General features: G+C 42.4%; 2 protein-coding genes across 3 annotated transcripts in view; both read right to left on the bottom strand.

The window, feature by feature from the left end:
• Positions 1–126: 126 nt before the first annotated feature.
• Positions 127–4,261, bottom strand: klf9 (Kruppel-like factor 9). Its single transcript, XM_026342721.1, has 2 exons — positions 3,496–4,261; positions 127–2,135 (listed from the first exon to the last, which is right to left on the bottom strand). Exons 1-2 carry the CDS (start codon positions 3,887–3,889, stop codon positions 1,855–1,857), a joined length of 675 nt encoding a protein of 224 aa, XP_026198506.1. The 5' UTR covers positions 3,890–4,261; the 3' UTR covers positions 127–1,854.
• Positions 4,262–10,291: 6,030 nt separating this feature from the next.
• trpm3 (transient receptor potential cation channel, subfamily M, member 3) overlaps positions 10,292–21,628 on the bottom strand; it is a 115,199-nt gene continuing 103,862 nt past the window's right edge. The window contains exons 19-27 of one of the 2 annotated variants that reach the window (XM_026342719.1): positions 20,167–20,307; positions 18,599–18,727; positions 17,758–18,009; positions 16,602–16,776; positions 15,946–16,074; positions 14,195–14,345; positions 13,376–13,569; positions 13,080–13,212; positions 10,292–12,893 (exon numbers count right to left, since the gene is read on the bottom strand). In XM_026342719.1, coding sequence (XP_026198504.1) covers positions 11,273–12,893; positions 13,080–13,212; positions 13,376–13,569; positions 14,195–14,345; positions 15,946–16,074; positions 16,602–16,776; positions 17,758–18,009; positions 18,599–18,727; positions 20,167–20,307 — 2,925 coding nt within the window. In that variant the 3' untranslated portion in view covers positions 10,292–11,272. The remainder of the gene's footprint in view (positions 12,894–13,079; positions 13,213–13,375; positions 13,570–14,194; positions 14,346–15,945; positions 16,075–16,601; positions 16,777–17,757; positions 18,010–18,598; positions 18,728–20,166; positions 20,308–21,628) is intronic. The other variant, XM_026342720.1, reaches the window with a different exon arrangement.

Below are 21,628 nucleotides of genomic sequence, written 5' to 3'. Positions count from 1 at the left end.
GATATGGTTGTGGGAAGTAATGAGCAAATGTTTAGAAAGAAAACATCATTTTAATGTTAAAACCTTTTATCAGTAATTGTTACACAGCTATGAATATAACATGGAGCTTGCTTTTCCAGTCCCTGATTACAGTACAGTAGCATCTGAAAGTAAGAGCTTCAGTCTGAAAGGCACCAACATCTAATCACAGTTGTCATAATGCCAAAATGGAAAAATAGCATTTCAGTCTACAAATGTATGTAAGTTATGTCCTACGAGGTTAACTACACCTTACTGTACACACTGTATGGACGTGCTAATGCATTATGTGACAGGTATAAAAAGAAAACAATGTTTCTGGCTCCTTTAGTAGATGAATAAAACTCTCATGTTATTAATTAGATTATAAAAAATTACCTGAAAAACAAACAATGCAGTGCACAAAACAAAACAAATACATACAAACATGCTACATGATGGAATTCACTTTTTTTTTTCCTTTTTACAAACAAATTAACCAAGACATCATGCCTGAAAATGCGAGAACACAAAAGGGATTTGATGACTCTGTGTTGGGGAAACGTTGTGCTTCACGACCACCAGAGGGAGTAAAAGTGATTGAAAGAGCCTCGCATCACACCAATCCCTGATCAAATTCAGTCCAGATACAGAGTGAACAAAAGTTAGTCTCAATGTAAAGCAACTGGCTGTACTGTTGGTGTAAGAGACAGTCGTTCATATTGAAAGGATTTATTATCAACATAAATAATTTGACAAAAGTTCATTCAGGTAGTTTTTCCATAGCTTGAAAACGTATAAATTTCTCTCTGCTACAAAACCCTTTAAAAGGCACAGACGTCTTTGTTTTGCACACTTTTATGAAAGACTAATTCTGCTCTTAACACTGAAAAGTGTCTCAACTGCACGTGAAAAAGCAAAGATCCCACCTTAGCCTTTAAGTAGCGTTACCCTGTTGTCTTCCTGCTCTATTTACCATTCAAGCCCAAATAAGCAACACAGAGACAGATTCAGATTAGATTTGCCTGTTTGCTCGTGTATTATGGTCTTGGCAAAGTACTGATGGTACTGAATGTTGCAGTTACGTTAGCATCATGTGCTGACACTTATGCTTTAACACAGTGTATACCTACAAGCCCACACCTGCTTTATTAAATCACTGTATTTCTCTTTATTATAGCTTTGTCTCTTTACGCTCTAATAACACTTAACTACAGTATATTGAGTATAACATCTATCTGTAAGGTAGTCTGTTTAAACTATTTACATGATAATACTAATGCTGTACATTCGCCTTGTCCTATAGAGAAACTGTACAAATGTAAGTATACATGTATGTGTGCAACAGTAATATTCACTAAAGGGCTATTCCCAAAACCTTTTCACACTCCAGGAATATCTCAGTCATAAGGTTTTGTTGATTTGTTTGCTTGTTGTCATCTTCACTTGCAAATGACCCCTGTGATGCAAAGTGAACACATTTAGTGTTTGTGAAACCTGAACATGTACATGAATCTGACTTGGATGTCAGACCCTTCCAGATAAAAACAGTCACACAACACAAGGCAAAACAATTACAGATGGCAAAACAACTAGAGCTGCCCGACAGACCCTGAATAACTGCTAATAAATACCAATCACCTCAGGGAATCGGAGGGGAAAGCGCTAGTCTGATTACGGTTTTTCCATTTGCTGTTGCACAATTTTAACGTGCATAGTAGAAAAACTCTGAATAGTGGTCTAGCTGGTTGAGTCGTCTAGCTTGAAGGGCTTTATGTGCACACACCACGTGTGGGTGTGTCTGTGTATGCCTCTGCATATACCTTTATGCATATATGTACAGTGTGCGAGCGTGTCTCACACTCCTGTGGGGCTTTGGTCTCCAGAATCAGAAGAGGAGACAGACATGGAACAGCGGCGCCGCTTGGCCACACTGGAGCCCAGGAGCATGCTGGGATGGAAGCCTGTGTGTCGCCGGGCATGTTTAGTCAGATGGTCGCTCCTCATAAAGCACTTGTCACACAGTGGACAGTTGAAGCGCTTCTCGCCGGTGTGTGTGCGGTAGTGGCGCGTCAGCTCATCTGACCGGGAGAACTTCTTGCCACAGTCTGGCCAGGTACACTCGAAGGGGCGCTCACCTGAGGAAAACACACACACAGTGTTTTGTATTATTCATTTCTACAAACTTTGCTTTAATTGCAGCTGTATGTTAATGTGTTGTACATCCTCACTGTTTGACAACCAGGGATGAGGTTTAGTGTAAATGAGGCCACATCATCATCATCGTCATCATCAAGTTAGGAGTCCAGAGAAAAGAAAATGTAACTACTCAAAAACCTTTTTCACTACACCTCCTAGCCCTTATCTAAGTTTTTATGTTTAGAGAGCAGGTAATAAATGAGTAGAGAACACACACATACAAAACCAATCAAGTGAGAGGAGGAAGCAAAAGCCAAAGTACAAGACTGTGTGTGTGTGTGTGTGTGTGTGTGTGTGTTGGGGGGTGGGCTTGTCTGTGGTAAAGCTAATTTTGGCAAGGCCTGCATAAACAGGGTTTTCTAGGAACAATAACAGAACATATTGATTTTGTAATGTTGAGTCATGATAAAAACCTTCAGTAAAAAACAAACTACACCTCCTCCTCCTCCTCCTCCTCCTCCTCCTCCTCCACGTGTCCCACTGAACCACATGTCTGCTCTTGTTTACAATCTGACGGGAGGGGAGGAGGATGACGTATGAGGAAGTAGTGGTGCAGGGAGGGTTACCTCCGGACAAGAACATGTGGGTACATCCAGTGTCGCAGTGACCTGCGAGTGAATCATCATCCAGAATGTCAAACCGTGCTGCACCGATACTACGACATGATGCAGGTTAACTCGGAACAGATGGATCCGTTCACACGAGTCCGACTAGAAATCACTGGACACGGTGTTTGGATAACATCACGCCTCAGTGTGGCCCAGCATGACTTATTACAAGACTGTGGAGGATCACAAACATGGGCGGCGGTACGCCGTGTTCCCAGAGCTCGGTCTGGATGTGTGTCAGCGCTACACCCCCTCCATCTGACGCACGCCTCCCCGCCTCTCTCAGCCAGTCTCCGGTCCTCAGTGAGACCCCCCCCCCCCCAGCAGGAGGACAACCTGAAGGGACCGCCTCTGCTGTAGTCTGTTGTTCTGGATGTGGCCTCTCACTTCCACTCTTCATGTGACTTTCAAAGACCCGACACGGAATGTGGGTCACGTCCAGACCAGAAGCACGTTTGAAGGCCTCAGATCGAGACTTTAATATTATCATTATAATTAGAATGACATCATCATAGCTGGGGGGGGTTGTAAAAATTAACCTCATGGCATGAGTGACCCAGCAGCAGAACCGGGTCACACACACACACACACACACACACACACACACACACACACACACACACACACACACACACACACACACACAGCTGAAGGCGTGTCCCCTCAGCACCCAGCCGGAGCCTCCACTTACCGGTGTGCACCCTCAGGTGGGCTTTGAGGTGGGACGACTTGCCGTACATCTTCCCGCAGCCGGTGAAGGGGCAGCGGTGCCTCTTCTCGGGAGCCTCCTGTGCCGCCGCCGCCTTCTTGCTCCGGGACTGTTTGGGGGCCACAGAGCTCCGACCGTCCCCGGCGTTCAGCCGGCAGCTCAGCCGCTCCACCTTCTCCTGGGGATTCGCGTCGCTGCCCCCGAGGCATCTGTTGCCTCCCGCGGCGATAGTGTTGGGACTGCATTTGTTCAAGTCCAGTAAAATCATCGCCACCATCAGTAATGTCCTGTGCTCCTGGGTCTCTTTCAACATGTCCTCTGTCCGCCCCGGTGCTCGGCTGGGGACACACTCTGCAGAGAGCTCAATCTCCGACATCACCAGCCCGCTGCAGAAAAATCGGATCTGGAGCAGATGTGTGACTAACAACAAGCGGACAGAGCGGAAACAATAAAGTAATGAGCCCGCAGTTCACGCAGGAAACATGCGGTTAACCCTCCACACGTGTCGTCTTCAATGTGACTATCCCGCACAGGCTGCGCCTTCTTGTTGAGGTTGCAGAGCGGTTAAATAAACACTCCTCCAGGAAGGAGGACACTTTGAATCGTCTCCCCGGCTCTTGCTCTCTGCTTCTCCTTCTTGAGCCGTTTCCCTAAACGCCGGCTCCAACAAACCCAGCGTTTCACTGGCAGAGCTGTCGTGTCTGCGTTTATTCCGCCTTCCCGTGGCCGCACACTTGCGTCAACTTGTCCTTTTTTACTGAGAGAAGCACTTCTCTCAACTCCAAGAAACAATTTCGCGGAATCCCACGGTGTCATAATAAAACAGGGCTGTGATTGGCCGAGAAGAAACGTGACTCGGTTTGTGGAATTGCCTGGTCACAGGAGTGAGTGATGGGACACTGGACCAATCACAGGCGACCAAAGGGGCGGGTCTGGACGGATGCTGCCTTCATGCGCTCATGGACAAAATCAATACCGTAAACAAATAGTAGATATTTAAGTTGCAGCTGGAATAGATACAGACTTTTAAACTTTTAAAAAAGGAATACATCTATCAAAACATAAAAACAGTGAACATTTTCAGAGAAATGATGAAATGTTTAATGAGCAAATCAAGGCAGAACATTTTATTTCATTCATTTTACACTTTATTGTGCACAACTGTCCTTTTAGATTTTCTGCCACAGCAATTCAAATCACACGTGTTTCTCGACTGCTTAGAAACAGTCATTTAATCAGTTCATCACAGATAAGTTATTTTTCCGTGACCATTTGAAGAGGCTCTGCAGCATCACAGGGGGCTGGCCACAGTTCACCCTCAAACGCTGTTTACTGCACAAACCCAGTCATTTTCCACTTCTGCTTTATGTTTTATTGTCACATTTGTAAAGTGACCTGCAGTGACCCTGGCATTCATCTAATCACAGATTCATATTTAGTTAAATGAGACAGAGGGGGGACAGGAGATAGGAGAAAAGTCACGACAGCTCACTTTGAGATTGCTCAACAACAGGCAGGGTACACGACGCACTCAGTGACCCCTGAAAGCAGAGCAGCTGCCGTGGTTTACATTTGTCAGGTTAACAAGTCGACGCATGGCGACATTATATGAATGATAAAGTGATCGCAGGTAGAGGCTGTACAGGCCTTTTCTGGACAATGAGGTGTTTTTATTTTATTCTGAGAGGAGCAGCCTTCTAGTTTAAGGATCATGTAGACTTTATAGTTTTACCACAGTGACATAAATCTGTGTCATGTAAAGTGGAGATGTGTTGTTGTTGTTGTTGTTGTTGTTGTGTGTGTGTAAAACACACTCTGTGGTTTGTGTTCCACTTTCACAACCATCTGTAACCTGGTGCTGACTGATTGTCCTCCTCCACCGTCCTCTAAGTTGAACGGTGCTGATAATGTTCTTGCAGAGGTCTGCAGCAGCAGCAGCAGCAGCAGCAGGAGGACACAGCTCCACACACATGCTGCTGCGCCCGGATCGTCCCACACTGGGACTCCGCCTCCTCTCCTGTCGATCCGGGGCTCGAACTCCCACATTTCCAGGAAACAAACTTGGTTCCAAGTCGGACCTTATCCCGACACATATCCTGCAGCGGTCCTCCTCGGCGCGGCAGTAAACACTTCTCTGGAAGAGGAGGCGTCTCTTCCAGTCCCACTCCGGTGCCAGAGTTCAAGATGCTCTGAGTCATCGCGCGCGCGCGCTGATTGTGTCACACATCAAGTCGGTTCGGAGCGCGCGCGGGGGGGGGGGCGCGTGCACGCGACAGGGCAGGGGCACGTGCGTATCCTCGGTACAGAACGTTCCCTTCCACGTGCGGAGTCAGAGCGGACTCTCTCTCCCTTATATGAGTGTCCTCGCGCACCCGCAGGCGGACAGGTCGGGAGTCCAATCCCGGACCCGGACCCGGACCCAGACCCGGACCCGGACCCAGACCCGGACCCGGACCGTCAGGACGATCCTCCACGGTGATCGGAGCAGGAGGCGACGCGGCGCAGTGACGGCACCGCACACGCACATGCAGCAGGCGGCTGGTGCACAGGCTCTACACAGAAAGAAGAAGGGTGCAGCAAAGTCCAGAACAAAACATGGTCAGCTGGTTATGTTGTAAATCACAGCAAGAGAAAAACACTGCGGTAACTTATTATGTACCTACTACAGTTTACTGAAGTCATAACTTCTGTCTGTAAGTAGAACTAAAATAATAAAAACAAAACATATTATTACCACTTTAACAACTACATACATCCAGTAAAAACACACTGAACACTTGAAGTATCAGAGATGCTGCCTGTGTTGCATTATATTGTGAAATATCCAGTGCACATGATTCTGTTTCCTCAACAGTATATTACTGTTACTGTAAAATGCAATCAAGTTAAAGCTCCAACATCAGCCTACGTCAAGAATACATGAACTGCAAAACAAAGGAGACATTTACTGTCAAACAGGTGGTTGGTGTAAGCACGTCCATAAACACGCTGTTTGCAAAGAAACACATACAATCGAGAAGTGTTTTCAGTTTGTGTAGCTTCTTGTGTTTACTATGTGTTTTAAAGACACTAATCCAGCAGGACAACACACTGAAAGAAAGATGTGTTATGAAATGAAACATGTATTAACAGTTACTCATGAGCTTTTCTTCTTAGGGGGTCGATTCAAGACTGCGTTTCTGCCTCATGGAACAAAATGAGCATCCATCAAGCTGCACCTGTTCTGTCTCCGTCATGTCAGAGTTACACATTCGGCCATAACTGCAGAACAGCTTGCGTGATGTGTCTCATGAATTGATGCTCGTCCACGAGTTGATGCTCGTCCACGAGTTCTACCAAAATGAGCTCAGTAAAAACACGCGAGACTCGGATTACCAATCTATTTAATTGTTTATTTAACAATGCATGCCAGACATGATCCTATTCACATTGAAGAATACAGATTTGTATTAGCATCCAAATACTTACTACTTCGATTTCATATTATAACCTCTCTCTATCTCTGTCGTTGTCTGCTTTACAGGCCATCTCTGTACACTCTGAATGGAAGAACTGCATGCATTTAAAGGACATTAAAGAAAGTGTGACCAGTAGGGGGACATGTCCCTTTCAGTTGTAGGAGCACAACATAAAGCAGTTATTGCAGAAAAACATGTGCGTTAACCTCTGTTCGTGAGATCAGTAGGGAAGCAGACTATTATCATATGCTCGTGATTCCACAGAACTGTAAGATACAGAATAGGAAAATATTTAAAAAATACTGTACATTGAGATCCTGTTGAGTTGTGTTATGTTGCCATGCCTCTACGTTAGTGTAATCGACATGTCTGGATTACCACGCGGTCAACACGCATACACACATATGCACACATGCACACTTCCTAACAATCCCTCCCCACATCAGCCATGTCAACATATCACAAAGCCACTTTTGAGAATCGTGTACACAGGAGTTTAGTAGTGCCGCGGACATGTATTCCAGCTCATATTCTATTACTGGAAGGATAAAGGAATGAAGACGTAAACGTCTGATTTCCCATCAACAGGGCGAGGAGGAGGGTCGACATTTTCAGCCTGACACAGTCATCTGTTTTTACACTCAAGGATGCAAAACTGAGTTGAACTGTACGACCTTTGCTTGATTAAGCCAGTCTACCACAGCTGTGTACACAACAGGTCAGCAGAGCACAACTTAGCTTGTTTCCATTTGGTTTGGCAAAGTTTGGTTTGAATCAGTCTCTAAAGATCTACTGTGCATGACCAAAGCCCTCTCAATGAAAACACAATTCCACATGAACCTATATATATCTATCTCAGCCCTAATTATAGTTGAGAATTTAAAGTTCATTTATATACTGTGGCCATTTGTGAAGACATAAGACACAAAATATACAGTTTCCCTACGATCCCCAGAGATTCTAGGTTAGACTCATAAAGCACAGTGATATATTGAGGCCACACACTTATATCTTTCTTTTTCAATCTTTCATTATTTCTGTGCACCATGACTGCATGATGTACCTACTACCTTGCATCACTGGGGTAATGTTGTCCCTGAGTTGACTTGGGGCCAACCTTTCCTCTCTGAAACACGCACGCATTTGATGATCAAATTGAAAATCTGATCCAGATCTATTAAGCAGCTACAAATTGCCATTTGTCATCTTACTGGTATTTAACTGTTACTTCCCAATCTGTCCAACATACATGATCCAAACTAGCCATGTGTCCACAGGGTTTGCTGGGTTAAAGGGATATTCCACATTGAGAGACCTGCTCAGCCTATGAACACAGTTGATAATGTATTTTGTGGACATAGTTTTGGTGAAGCCTGGAAGAATATACCCAATGTTTAGTTTGGCTTGAGAGTGCTAGGAGTTGGAAAGAAAAGCACATTTAACCAGGCAACAATGAGGAAAGGTACTGTGCATCAAAAGATGTAATTGATTTGCATTATGGGAATTGCAGGCTCATTTGAAGCTTGACCCATATTGAACCCTAAACCACAGATAGCTTGATGTCTTCTGCTTTGATTTGGACCATTGTTTGTAGTCCCCCAGCTCAAGGAGCCAAATTGCTAAAGTACACAAAGTCACAGGGCTGAGTTAGAGTGAGTGGGCGTATGAAGAGTTTGGATCATCAAACAGACTGGGTCGTGACTCCGATAAGTCAAATCATTCAATTCAAAGAAGAAATGAAACTAACTGCAACAGCACCAACTTTATGGTGACACTGTGTCCTTTTGCTTACATTTCAACAAATAGGGTTCTTTTTCAGCAGTGAAGCTGTTCTTCTAAATGAGAACGATCTGTTTTAGTGAATTTAAATTAATGTCCATACAAATAATGATACAGTTGACCAATAACAATAACAATAACCCCCCACTCTGTGTGAGAAGTCTTTAAAGAGAACAACAGGGCTCTATGGGAGTATGAAAAAGCCACATGTTGAAAATAAGTACTCACATTTGGGCTCTTGTTAGGGAAAGAAGAAGATGAGAAAATTTCCCAGATTTTTGAATCACTTCATCCTGCACATGCTCCATCCATGCCCAAAAGGCACCCTAAGTTTGGTATACTGGCAACTGTGTATTGCCGTGTCAACATTACATTAGAAAATTCTCATAAGTGGCATAACAATAAAAACTACTTTAAATACTTTAAATATGATTGAAATGTACAGTATATCAGACAATCCTATATTTAGTAAATAATATTATACATCAGCATTTAGTGCATGTAGATGGTCATTTATTAAATTTAAAAGCTTAATTAGAAAATACTTAAAATCCGACAAAAATATCACTGAGAAGATATAAATATTAATTTTGTAATTCAAACAGGCATTTACTGTAATTAGCAATAATGAGCACGAAAATGTCAATAAATAGAATCAATCTCAAAATAAATGCAACATGATTCAACTCAATTGTAATAGTGAGGGAAATATAAAACAAACATAAAAAAATCAGTAAGAATTCTATTATTTTCACCTAAATTATCTTTACAAAGCTTTCAGAGTAGGACATCTTCTCCCCTTTCAGACTTCTTCTGTTAGAATAAAAAAAAAAAAGAGAAGATTTCAAAACACTGGCTTTCATCTTTTAATAGTAATAACCGCGTGGCTCATGATCCACGTCACATCCTCCTCATATCTCAGCTAAAATGCATATACTTGACAGCTTATTCTCAAGCTTTGTTTTTTTTTTTACAAAGTAAATTTAGAAATTAGTTCTTCACATACTGACTTGTAATGGACTCATGGGGCAGCTGCTTTCTTTTCAAGTCTCCTGTTGCAGTGGCTGGCTTTGAATGCATGTAAACAAATATAGGAGAAAAGCAAGTGAATGACATTTATGGAACAGGTGAAGGACGGATCATTATGTGTACTGTAGGTGGATGTTAGACGATTGCAACATAATGCCACTGTCAAAACCTGAAAGACGAGGGCTGAGCTACAAGAGAGCTACAACTGGTTGAGTGGAAGGATTTTTGGTGTCAGGTGCAGGCAAAGGCGGTTAACATCAGGTTCACCCAGCAAGCATTGCTGCTCAAATAGGCTCACAGCGCCCTCTAGTCCCCATTTTATGCAATCGCACTTGTTAAAGCTCTCCGATCAGTCTGAAGTTTAGGATTTCCTAGTGATATAAAGGATTTCACTGACCATGTATGTGAATAGACAAGTAAATATTCATGTGAATGTCAACATGCACTTAATAAAACTTTTATGTGTTGGCCTTCAAACATACTGTCCTCATTCACTTTTTCGATTCCACTCAAACATAGACTGTAAAACACTGGTTGTCACCCACTAGTCTCACGCTCCACATCTGCTTTCTTACTTAAGACACGATGGAGTAATGATTTTTCCACCTGAAGCATGTTTGAACACTGCTTTAATTTTATATCTGAACTAACTAAAGAATGAAAAACAATTTCGTAAATACATGTGCTACAATATGTGAACAAAAGACAGTTAGATTTTTCTAAATATTGACCGAATAATTGAAAAGTGTATTTGTGTATCCAGAGGTAAGTTGTTGCCATGTAACAGCCATCAATTTCGTTTCATCCAAAAGGAAAAATAGTTGGATAGTTGGAGAATGGATGGCTCCCAACATGGATTCACTGATTCTTTTATGATACACTTGCTTGATTCTGTTCGCTATTGCTATTGCTGGGGTCTTACAGGGTGGAGCTGGGATCGTATAATGAGAGGAAAATGTATTTAAAGTGGAGATTTTCTGACAAAATGTTTGTTATCTCTCTGCCTCTCAGACTTGACAGTTTCCACCTTTCAATGCAGCTAGGACTAACAGTTTGCTTCCTCTTCCATGTTTCGACGTGTGATGTAACACAGTGACAGATGTCTACTTGATGTAAATGTGGGTGGAAGACATACAGTACAAATACACCTTCCATTGTCATAACATCCCATTGAGAGTTACTTAGCTACAAGAGGAGGTAAAAACTAGTCTAGATTCATAGCTCTTTCTCTTTGACTGGTGTGCAGTAGGACCCCAACCTATGCCATCCTTTTCCCTGTAATTCAAGATCCAGAGTAAAGTTGCCCACCAGCAATGACTATGAATAATCGCTTAACTCCTTTTCTAACCTAAAACATAAGTAAAAAAGCTGTAGATCTGGTCCAGATCAACATCTAAGGGCAACTTCACCCTGCTTCCACCTGCTTTGACCTTGGCTCTTTCAGTTTTCCTCCCTGGTCCTATCAGTATGTGAGGGACTGACCAGTGCCCTTGTCATGTATAGTTCTGTCTATCAAAGCTACGAAAAGCTGATGGTGTGGCCAGCTTCCTCATGGAGAGGCTGTCAGTTTTGGCTGCTTCAGGCCGTGCTCCAGACTTGCTCCTGAGGAAGGGGTTTCTGGTTCCTGCCATACCCCGGCCCCCTGGCCCAGGCCCCCTGTCTGCCCCGAAACCCTGTCCCCTCTCCATCCTCTCACTCACTGACAGGCTCTTCCGGTGTGGAGGGGCCAGCGTGAGAGAAGGATGGGAGTCATCTGAGGAGCAGCTGTTTGCTCGCTCCAACTTGGAGAAGGTGGAGCAGAGAGGGGCTGCACCAGGCCCACCAAGGACTCCTAGACGGGGGGTGTCTGGGGCTGGAATCAGATCCTCAGGATCCTCTGGGTCAGACTCTGTGTGACTAAGCTCTGCCTCTCTCTCTGGGTGAGAGGAACCAATGTCCGATGGTTTATCAAAAGGGAATGAGGTGGAGCCTCCAGGGGACTGTGAACGTTCTGCTGGAGTGTATGGAGCTGAGACACAGCGTGTATCAATGCAGTCAGTGATGCTGGTGTACTCTGCAGCTTTCACCTGGACTCCTGCCCCCAGTCCACTATAGCATCCTCTTGGTGTGAACATGAGGCTGTGGGATTTTACTAGAGGAGGCTCATCCAGAAAACCTGTGCCTGCTGTAGAGAGGTAGCGGCTGCTCTTAGAGCGTTCGAGCAATCCTGCTGAGGGAGGTGGGGATGGTTCTGTGTCCCAAGGAGCTAAGGTGGTGTCTGGTAAGAGGTGAGCTGAACACAATGACAAATCAGCAGCTGCGCTGTCATCAAACATGGCTCCGGCTGTGCCACTGCTGCCTGCGCCGCCCTCCGAGTGCCTGTCGCCCAAACCACTGGTGGCAGCGCTGCTGAAGTCCCGGCCTCCTGGCAGCACCGTCTCCATGGTGTCAGACTGCAATGAGGAGTCTCTTTGGAGTGGTGGGACCACACGGAGAGGATCCAGAAAGACCTCCGCAGGCCCAACCTCCTCAGAGGTCGAGACATAGATATCAATGCATGATGATGGACGGTGCTGCTGGGAGACCGACAGCGTCGCCAGGGGTAGGGGCTTAGACTCCTTGGTGGCTGCTGCTGAGGAGACAGACTGTGAGCTGTTGGCTCGGTGGAGACTGAGAGAGCGCTCTTTGAAGAAGCTCTCAGCTCGTTCAGCTCCACTTGCACGTTCACCACCATGACCACGGCCAACATAGAATGAGTGGCTCCTTGTCCTTGTAGCTACGCCAGTAGGAGAGGGAGGGGACATGGAGCCCTCGGCTGTTCCCTCAAGTGCCTCCTGTAGACGGTAGGCATTCCCCTCTGTGCTGTTAAAGCTGCTTTGACGAAGGATGTATGCTGCGTCTGGGCATTCACCCTGGCGGAGTATGTATGCAGAATCTGTGCAGTCAGACGAAGTCCGGGAACGTGCTTTGTTGACCTCACCACGTTCGACGCCCGTCACACGCTCAAGTGCTACGGCGATTCGCCCAATCAGCTCCTCCATCTGTGCCAGGCGAATGTCAACAGTCTGCAGCGATGCCTTCATAAAATGTTCCCTCTCGTTCACTTCCTCCAGGCGCATTGCCATGTTCTCCACCCTGAAAGAGTAGAGAAGAAAACAATGAATGACATTAAAGGCACTGGAAAGCAGAGCAGCACAAAAGGGGACATGTAACAACACTTTCTAGAGGCAGGAATTACTAAACATACATTCTTTGTAATATTATGTGTGGCAAATGTTGTCTATTATTTGACAGACAGAAGACAGTGTAGCCATTTTGGACCTTTCAGAAGTGACTCTGATCCGCTCATCATTAGAAGAGTGGAATCTGTCATCTTTTTCTCTGAAGTACTCCTCTATACACTGCTCCTCAAAGTCATGGACTTTCTTTAGCTCATCCTCTGTAATGAAAAGCTCTGTGGATGAAAGAGAGTGATTAAGCCGTGTCATATATAGCACAATAAACTGATGGCATAACAACAAAGTTTCTAACTACAAAACATGTGTATTCAGGACTAAGTTGTGACTTTTACAAACAACACTGTTGTAGCACTGGTTAATGGTTTATCTGTCACTCACTTAGCCCATAATCCCTCTCGTCGTCGTCATGCTTGCGCCAGCGACAGCAGAGGTGTTTGAGGACCATAGTTATGTGACTGAAGATGATTAGAGGTGGGGGGAGGACTGGGCGCTCATGGAAGGTCATAATGAGCTGGTAGCGCTGGAACTTCCACACTTGGTTGGAGATGGACTTCACCTCGAAGAATGTATTACTGTGATGACGGACATTCACAGACAGAAGGGTAAAGTAAACTGAATAAAGCCACTGACAATACAAAAAAGATCATAAACAAAGACTCATTTATAACATGGTGACTGTCTCTGTGTCACGCTCAGGCACAGACAGTGTGTGTGGAGAAGTTAATGCAACTGCTAACACAATAAATGCTTGTTGTAATGTGATTAAACTTTCAATTTAACTAGATTTTTCTTTTGCGCACTTCTTTGTGATTACTCTGACGAATGGGAAAGAAGAAGATGATCGCCGTAGCTAGAAGGATTATACACAGGCACAATAACAGATCATTAGCATGATAATGTCTCTGTGGAAGCACCAGCCGACCCAATAAGCTACCATCTTCTAATACCTGTGTCCTAACAGAGCCAAAAACAAGCTGCTGTCATTTCTCTTTTCTCTCACAAACACACATACATGATTCTCAAAAGTCTAAAACACAGTTAACCTCTGCTTTAGATGCCTCTACAAGTAACATCTGTGTCTTATTAATAGGGTTTTGGAGAAAGTGTTGACGAACAGAGAGAAACCATTTCTGCTGTTATGCTGCCAACATGAGGTACCTGTCATTTACAAAACTGAAACTATTAGAGTTCACGTACTTGAACACAGCTATGAGGAGGTTGACCAGCAGTATGTTGGCCACCAGCAGGTAGCAGGCCATGATGGCTGGGACAATCCAGGCACCCGTCTTACAGGGAGGCAGGGCCACAACCACCCCATCCTCTGTAGTAATGTTCTGCCCACAGGGGGCTGCACAACGCCAAAAAATAAATACACACACATATAAATTAATACAAGGCAAGAAAAAAACCCTTAGATACAATCTTGAATCCATCAAAAATATTTTAGTAGACATTTTTAAATGCACAAAATATAATATGCAAAAACAAAGTACATGCAGACACATAACACAAACAGAAGACAGTATATAGTCAAGAAAAATAAAAGCTATAAGACATTAAAACTAACAAATTAAAATAAAGTCAAACCATTCAAAGGTGTACTGTACATTGAAAAACAGGAACACAACAAACAAAGACAAGACAGACCTGAAAATACCAAACAAAACACATAACTAAATATTCTGCAAACAAACAAGAAGCATAGTTTATTAGTTTATGCTTCTTTACTTAAAGAGGAGACTGGAGAGTGTGGACACTATAATGGTAGGAGCTCAGGGAAAATGTGCATCTGAAAACCAAATACATTAAGAAAAACACATTCATCATGTATAAACACAATTTGTTTCCCAATATATTTAAACATGTAGACAATGTTTAAAATATATTGTCACATATGTGTGCCGAAGCTTCATTCAGCGATGGTTGATTGCTCTGAATCATTTGAAATGTATTTAGGATACATAGTATGTTTTTTCCATCTGTGATGGTTCAGTTGCTGTGGCTTATCTGGGGAACATTCAGCATTTGTTTGTTTGCTTTTGAGATTCATTATAGTAATGCTCATCAGTGTTTGATGTTCAATTGTTTCACACAATGCAGCCCAAAGACAGAGAACTGAAGTAATTTTTCTATTTGTTTTTATTTTGACCTTCAAAATTTGGATTTAAAAACTCTGACAACTGAACCACGTGAAAAAACAGATTACAGACAATGAAAGGTGATGTTATTTATTTCTGTCCATAACTCCTGCATGATGCCATATTCATGTTTAAATATCAGTGCTTGCTTATGTTAAATGTTAGCTTTATTAATGGAATTATTTTGGCAGTGTTGCAATTGCTCCAGTGAGAAGCTGAACCAGCGTTAAGGGAGGGCAGGTGATATGGTTTATGTGACAGACAGTGTTAACATGGCAGGGTCACTACTTCAAATAAAGCTAATTGAAGTCCAAGGGGAAAAACATCAAGGGGATATCAAGTTTTAAAACTCTGATAGTTCCTCTTGCTGTTTGAATGTGGAAACGAGAAAGAAAAACTCTAAGTATGCTATAACAAATTTGAAAAGTGCTACTGCCATGTAACAGAGCCATTTGCCAACCAGTGCCACAATTAGTCAGAGTAAAGTTGCATACAGGACTTAGCCTTAGGTCAAGCTCCTAGCTGACTTCATTAAATATTTAGACAAACTAGGTAGTCTTATAAATATCTCTTCTTTTGAAAAGGTCTCTGTTATCTACAGAAAATCCTGCTGATATATAGTAGCTGACCAAAGATGCTAACACATGTAGGCAACTTTAACCTTAGAGCGAGTGGAGCTGCATGCACACTTTTGTCTCAAGTGGCCTTTAGTGGAAGGACTTGGCATGACATGGTGGTAATGTGAGGATGATGAAGGAGAGGTGGGACAGGTAGATGTGGTTAAATTGAGGTCTATATCTATAGATTTACTGGGATTTTGACTGCACTGGGCAATGTGGGATGGACCATTACTACGCCAGGTTCCGTGAGTTCGTAAGTAATTTTCGACCAGCCAGAGTTTTTCATTCAGCCTTTGCTGTAACTTCCTACTATGCATATCTGAAACAAAGAATGAAAACATTATTTCAGATCTCTTCTCTTTGGGCCACGCCTCACACTCTGTACACACCATCATATATATTACCATACATATAGACAACAGGACAGCACACAGGTACACTCTTACTCTCTGGACAGTCTCTTTTTGATTTATTGAGTGAAAATGTCTACATGGTATAAAATAATGTAGAGACCAAAAAGATCAAGACAAACTGACAGTAAATGGTAAAATATTGTTATGCAACAAGGTAAGTAACTTCACAAAAATTATTTAGACAGTGGTGTAGAAAAAAGATGTCAAGAACCTTACTTTCTTAATCATCATAATTAAAATTATTGCTGCTGTAAGTATGTGTCTGTTACATAAAGACATCTTGCTTGGATTTTTTTTTAATCATGTAGAGTTTGAGACTTTCTATTAAAGGTAATTCTCCAGTAAGGTGCTGGAGGAAGGTGTGTCTCCTATCCTGGTATCATGCTCTGAAAGAACTAAAATGAAGTCTCCTACACTCTGGCCTTGAACTTACGGTCAATCTGGTCAGCAAACACCTCTCCGTAGATCATCCAGTAAGGCATGAAGAAGATGTTTCTGGCTAGCATCCAGGATGGGTCTTCGTTAGGGTTCAGGATAGCTTGCCGTGCCACCCCAAAACTCATTAGCACCACCAACATGATGATCACAAAATACATCATGTCGATCATCTGACAGAGGGAGGGGGGTAGAGGAGGATTGCATGTGAAAATAAGAAGAGAAAAAATAAGGAACAGTTGGTAAGAATAGAAAGGAAGGATGAGGATCAAACAGGAAGGGATGGATAACACGAAGACCATATAATGTGCAAAATCAGGGGAACAAAAACAGTTACAGATGCAGATGCAGGTTAAAGTTTAATGAACGTTGGTCCGCATTTGCATTTTTTGCTATCGTTAGCACATTCATGGTTAATCAAAGTTCAATATAGCCAATATTTAAAACGCAATTAATTTAAGTTTATCGCACATTGATTCTGGAAGTTACTGCACTGAGGTGGGAAACAAGCTCTTCCTCTGGGCTACTTTATATTCCACTAGCCTGTGTGCTTATTTTGATTAAGGGTGTAATTCAATGTCTTCCTGGAAAGCTGAAACACACCTTAGATGTGGTCAGCACAGAAATTTACTTCCACTTTTTTACTGAATTACTGTTACACTGAACTTTGGTGACTTCAAATCAGTTAATGGTGCTGCAACATTACATGTGCCAATTACTTGACTAGGTCACTGAATGCAACCCAAATTGCTTTCCCTATAACTAATTGCTAATTTTCATATCAAAGAGAGTTTATGTCAGTGGTACACAGCACATGTCAAAGACAATCAGACATCAGACACATACAGATTTGGGGCTTTGATCACTTCTCTAGTTTTGTTTTTATGTATGTATCAGAGGCTCTTTTTTTGAGGTCTTTGAGATCAAACAAAGGTTTAGAGGCAAAGGAGCTTGTTAGAACAGGGAGTGCACACCACACACAAATGAAACCTCTGTAATGATGAAATTAATTTAACTCATAATTAGTATAGATCATGTTGAGTGAAGTCAGAGGGTACAAACAGTCAGATTTGAGTAGTACATAATTAAACAAAAATTGTAGGATAGATAGTATAGAAACACAAACAGAACACAAATCATGTCCCTTTCCTCACCATCTTGCCAATCATCATCACATAGGGACCCAGGTATTTGTTGACTCCAAATATTTCAAGCAACCGGATGTACCAATAGATGATATTGACGCAATAGATGACCCGCCCGTAGCTCATGAGAGGCGGCTCCTGGAGACGCAGAACCATGCCGACAGAAAATATGAGGATGGCCATGAGGTCTGTGATATTCCAGTACTCCTGCAGCCACACCTTCACCTTCTGCAACAACTTCCCTGGCTCAGACATCAGGATCTGGAAGAGGGTCGGAGGGAAATTAATAGAGAATGATGGAAAAGTGTGTTCAGAAACACAGAGACTGAATGAGATCAGTCCAAATAGAGACTGAAATGTAACATCAGTAAAGGAGAAATGCATTATATCACGACCACCATGAGAGGGCAATGTGAGTTCATCAATGAGGGAATCAAGCAGGCATTGTGCAGCTATGAGTGATGTGACACAATGATTAATGCATTTCATACACTTAAAGTATAAAGACAAACCACACAGAGTGGTCTCATAAGGCCACATATCAGTATTTTCTATTTACCTTTTCTTTCTTTCTTTTCCTATCTCTAGATCCTGCCATATCTACCACCATCTCCGCTCCCCCTTGACTTTCTTCCTTGTTCCACTTTAATGATCCCCTCTGTATTCTCCCTATGTATTGAGCTGTTTTATGATATGGACATAATGCATAGCCTCTTCCCACACTATAGTGACAAGCTTTGTGCCAATTCACTGAGCACTGAGAGCTAACTGATTATTTAAATGATTGTTTCATACACCTCGGTTTTCATGGCGCACATTTGCATGCAGTTACTGCTACACTCTACTGTACCTCTCTCATCTTTTCAATGCCATTGGTGAAGATGTAAGCGATGACAATCCATTCTTGAGGTGAAGGCCACAGGTCCATCTTGACCAAGACAATGTAGTTGAACAACATCAGGTAGCCCACGTAAGCCATCTACATAAAAACACAGCCGTAGGGAAAAATCTGTATTTATGGTTAGGTGAACGTGTGTGTGAAGCAAACCGTACATTAGTACAGTTGAGTTGTGTCCCTACAAACAAATCGGCTCAAAGGGTTAAAAAGGTTTTTTATGTGTAACAACTCAAATTAAACTCTTATTTAGGGAATGACTGACCCTCATTAAGCCTCGTTTTAAAGTCGTCTTTTAAGATCTGATAATAGAGATTTGATGTCAAGACACCTGATTGGTGTAAGTCCACACTTGGCCTGAAAATGTCCATTATGTGTCTCCTGCGGCTAAATCTATTTTAATCCATGTCAGCTGTCCATTTAAAAATTTTCCTGTACTTAATTGTGCTCAAGCTTGTAATGATTAGTGAATTAAATCAATTTAAAAAAAAGTTAACCATCATTTGGACAATGAGACAATGCCATTGTTTCTAACTTTAAAAGAGTAACAATAACTACAGCAATAGCTTTAACATATTTAATTTATAGATTTTCTTACTTTTCCACTGTTTCCACTTCCACTAAAACTGAAATTAATTTGTGACTTGCATAGTTTTTTCTGGGTCCCACATGCATAATTAGTTTGTATGATAGATATAAATAGAAGGCCACATTTTGACCCTGACAGAATTCAGCATCTCATCTATGAGTGCAATAATATTCACAGTAGAATACTTTTTGCTTAACCTTAAGAGCAGAAAGGAGAGGTGGGGGAGAAGATGAGGTAAATAACCAGAAAGGAGGAAATTGGATTAAACAAAAGAACACTAAAAATATTTCCCCAGCACAAATAGTGAAACAGTAAAATCCCTGCAAGTGATAAGCAGATGTTTTCACTGGGCAAGCAAATTGAAGGAGGGTATGGAAAACACTGCACACATGCTCACAAATCGTAGCTGTGCAAAACACAAGCTACACATCAGCTTCAAATCTGTTTAGAATGACAGGATCTGGACAGATAGTGAAGTATGGACAGATGTAAAAACATGCATCCTAAACACATACTTCTTCACATTTAACACTCTAAAACCGAACTTCAAAAATAAAATAATAGTTACATATTGTAACATTCAAGCAGCAATAAGTCATGTCTCAGATGTTTCAGTGTGTTTGCACTGTCAGTACAAAACCTATTGTGTGATCTGTGACTTCTTTCTCCTCCTCACTTGTGTATAGTTTTCTCTCTATGCTGCTTCCATCCATCTCACCTCTCATCTCTTTTACACCAAACTTTTCCACCCCTGCAGAACTAGGTAATGATCAGGTGAAATGCGTGGTTAATGACTATAGAGGTACTACTGAAGTACAGGTATATGCAAACAGCAGGGAGACAGCAATTGCTGCTGTTGCAGAGACACACTGAGCAATGACAGTACCAACAAGAAACTGAATATGAAGGCGGTGTTTCTGAAGCTGACACTGACCGTATGAAACCAGAACTTCACAATAGGTGCATTGTAGAACTCGTATATCTTGCGTCCCATGGGGATGAGGCGGTGGCGGTTCTGAACCTCCTCAACATCCTTCTTTCTGGATGTCTCTGTGGTTACCTTACCCAGCATTGCCTGGGTGAATGCAAATCCCGCATGGAGAGAGGAAGGGAGGACCAAAAGTATGGGGAATAAGGAGATGGATAGTGTGGCAAGAGGAAAATATGACAGAAAGACAGTAGAGAGAGATTGAGGAAGAAAGAATGGAGATGAAGGCAAATATGTGGAAAGCAGGAGGTGGGGTGGGAAGATTTGAATAGCAAAGAAAAAAAGAGGGAAAAGGAGAAGGGCGAGAGGGTTACGTTATGGTCTAGAGCACAGTTTTATCATAATCAAAGAAGCAAGCACAGGCAATGTCATCATTCCAAAATGTGAAATGTATGTTTCAGGTGAAGTGTTGAGTGAAGGCTGGTAACACAACATGACGCAGACACAGACACTCATGGATTTGTGTCTCAGACAACAATTAAGAGGCAGAGGAGAGACAAAGATAATGACAGAAAGAGGACAGAAGAAAAGGAAAAAGAAAAAGATAAGACATATATATCTTATTTCAATCTGTGACACATTTCCTGATCCATGAGAGAGGGTTCGGAGCCCGTTGTTTGTATGAGTCATGGTCTTAATGTCAAAGCAACACCAGACCTCTGAGGGAGTTCATTTAGGGAATTGTATTGTATCTTATAAAGAATACCAGACCTGGGCAAAGATAAAACTCTTCAATCTCTGTTCATATATCTAAAATATGCACTGAGCTGTTTCCAGGTCCTTGAACAGAAATTCTAAACCATCACTAAGAAATTATCAAAATACGTAAAACAAATAGTATAGAGCAACAGTTTAGTTCTAGGCACACACAGACAGGGCCTTCAAGGTGAACAGATTCAGATGCCAGTGTGTAAATCACACCATGCCTTTACTGAACATCACATGCACATTATCCTATCAGCAAGTGAACACAAGCTATCACTCATTCATCACAGTGTGGTTTCCCTAAAGCATCTGAGGATAGAACAATACAATCTCCCTCTGTGGTGTAGCAGTCTGTGTGTATCTGTATGAATCCTTTTGTGATTCATAAGTATCTGAGCATGCATTTGTACAGTCAGAGGTCAGGGCAACTGATGGGCTCATTGCAGATGCATCCTTAGGCAGCAGGGCTCTTCATTTACCAAAAAGGGGCCCCAAGGACTGCATGTGTAAAATGGCACATTTTGTGAATCTTTGCTCTGATTTGCTGGCTGTGCAAAATGCAAATGGAGTGTATGTACAGTGGTGCTGAAAGGCGTTCAACTTCAGTTCAATCACTTATTGAAGCTGCCTAAGATCCAGTTTCTGTATTAAAATTACTTTGTAAAATTAAGTCTTGATTTATACACACAAGCTGGATCTTGGG

Source organism: Anabas testudineus, chromosome 9, assembly GCF_900324465.2.
Source record: "Anabas testudineus chromosome 9, fAnaTes1.2, whole genome shotgun sequence".
Taxonomy (NCBI): Eukaryota; Metazoa; Chordata; class Actinopteri; order Anabantiformes; family Anabantidae; genus Anabas; species Anabas testudineus.
The sequence above is the reverse complement of the archived record's forward strand: the minus strand, read 5'-3'. Positions and strand labels throughout refer to the sequence as shown.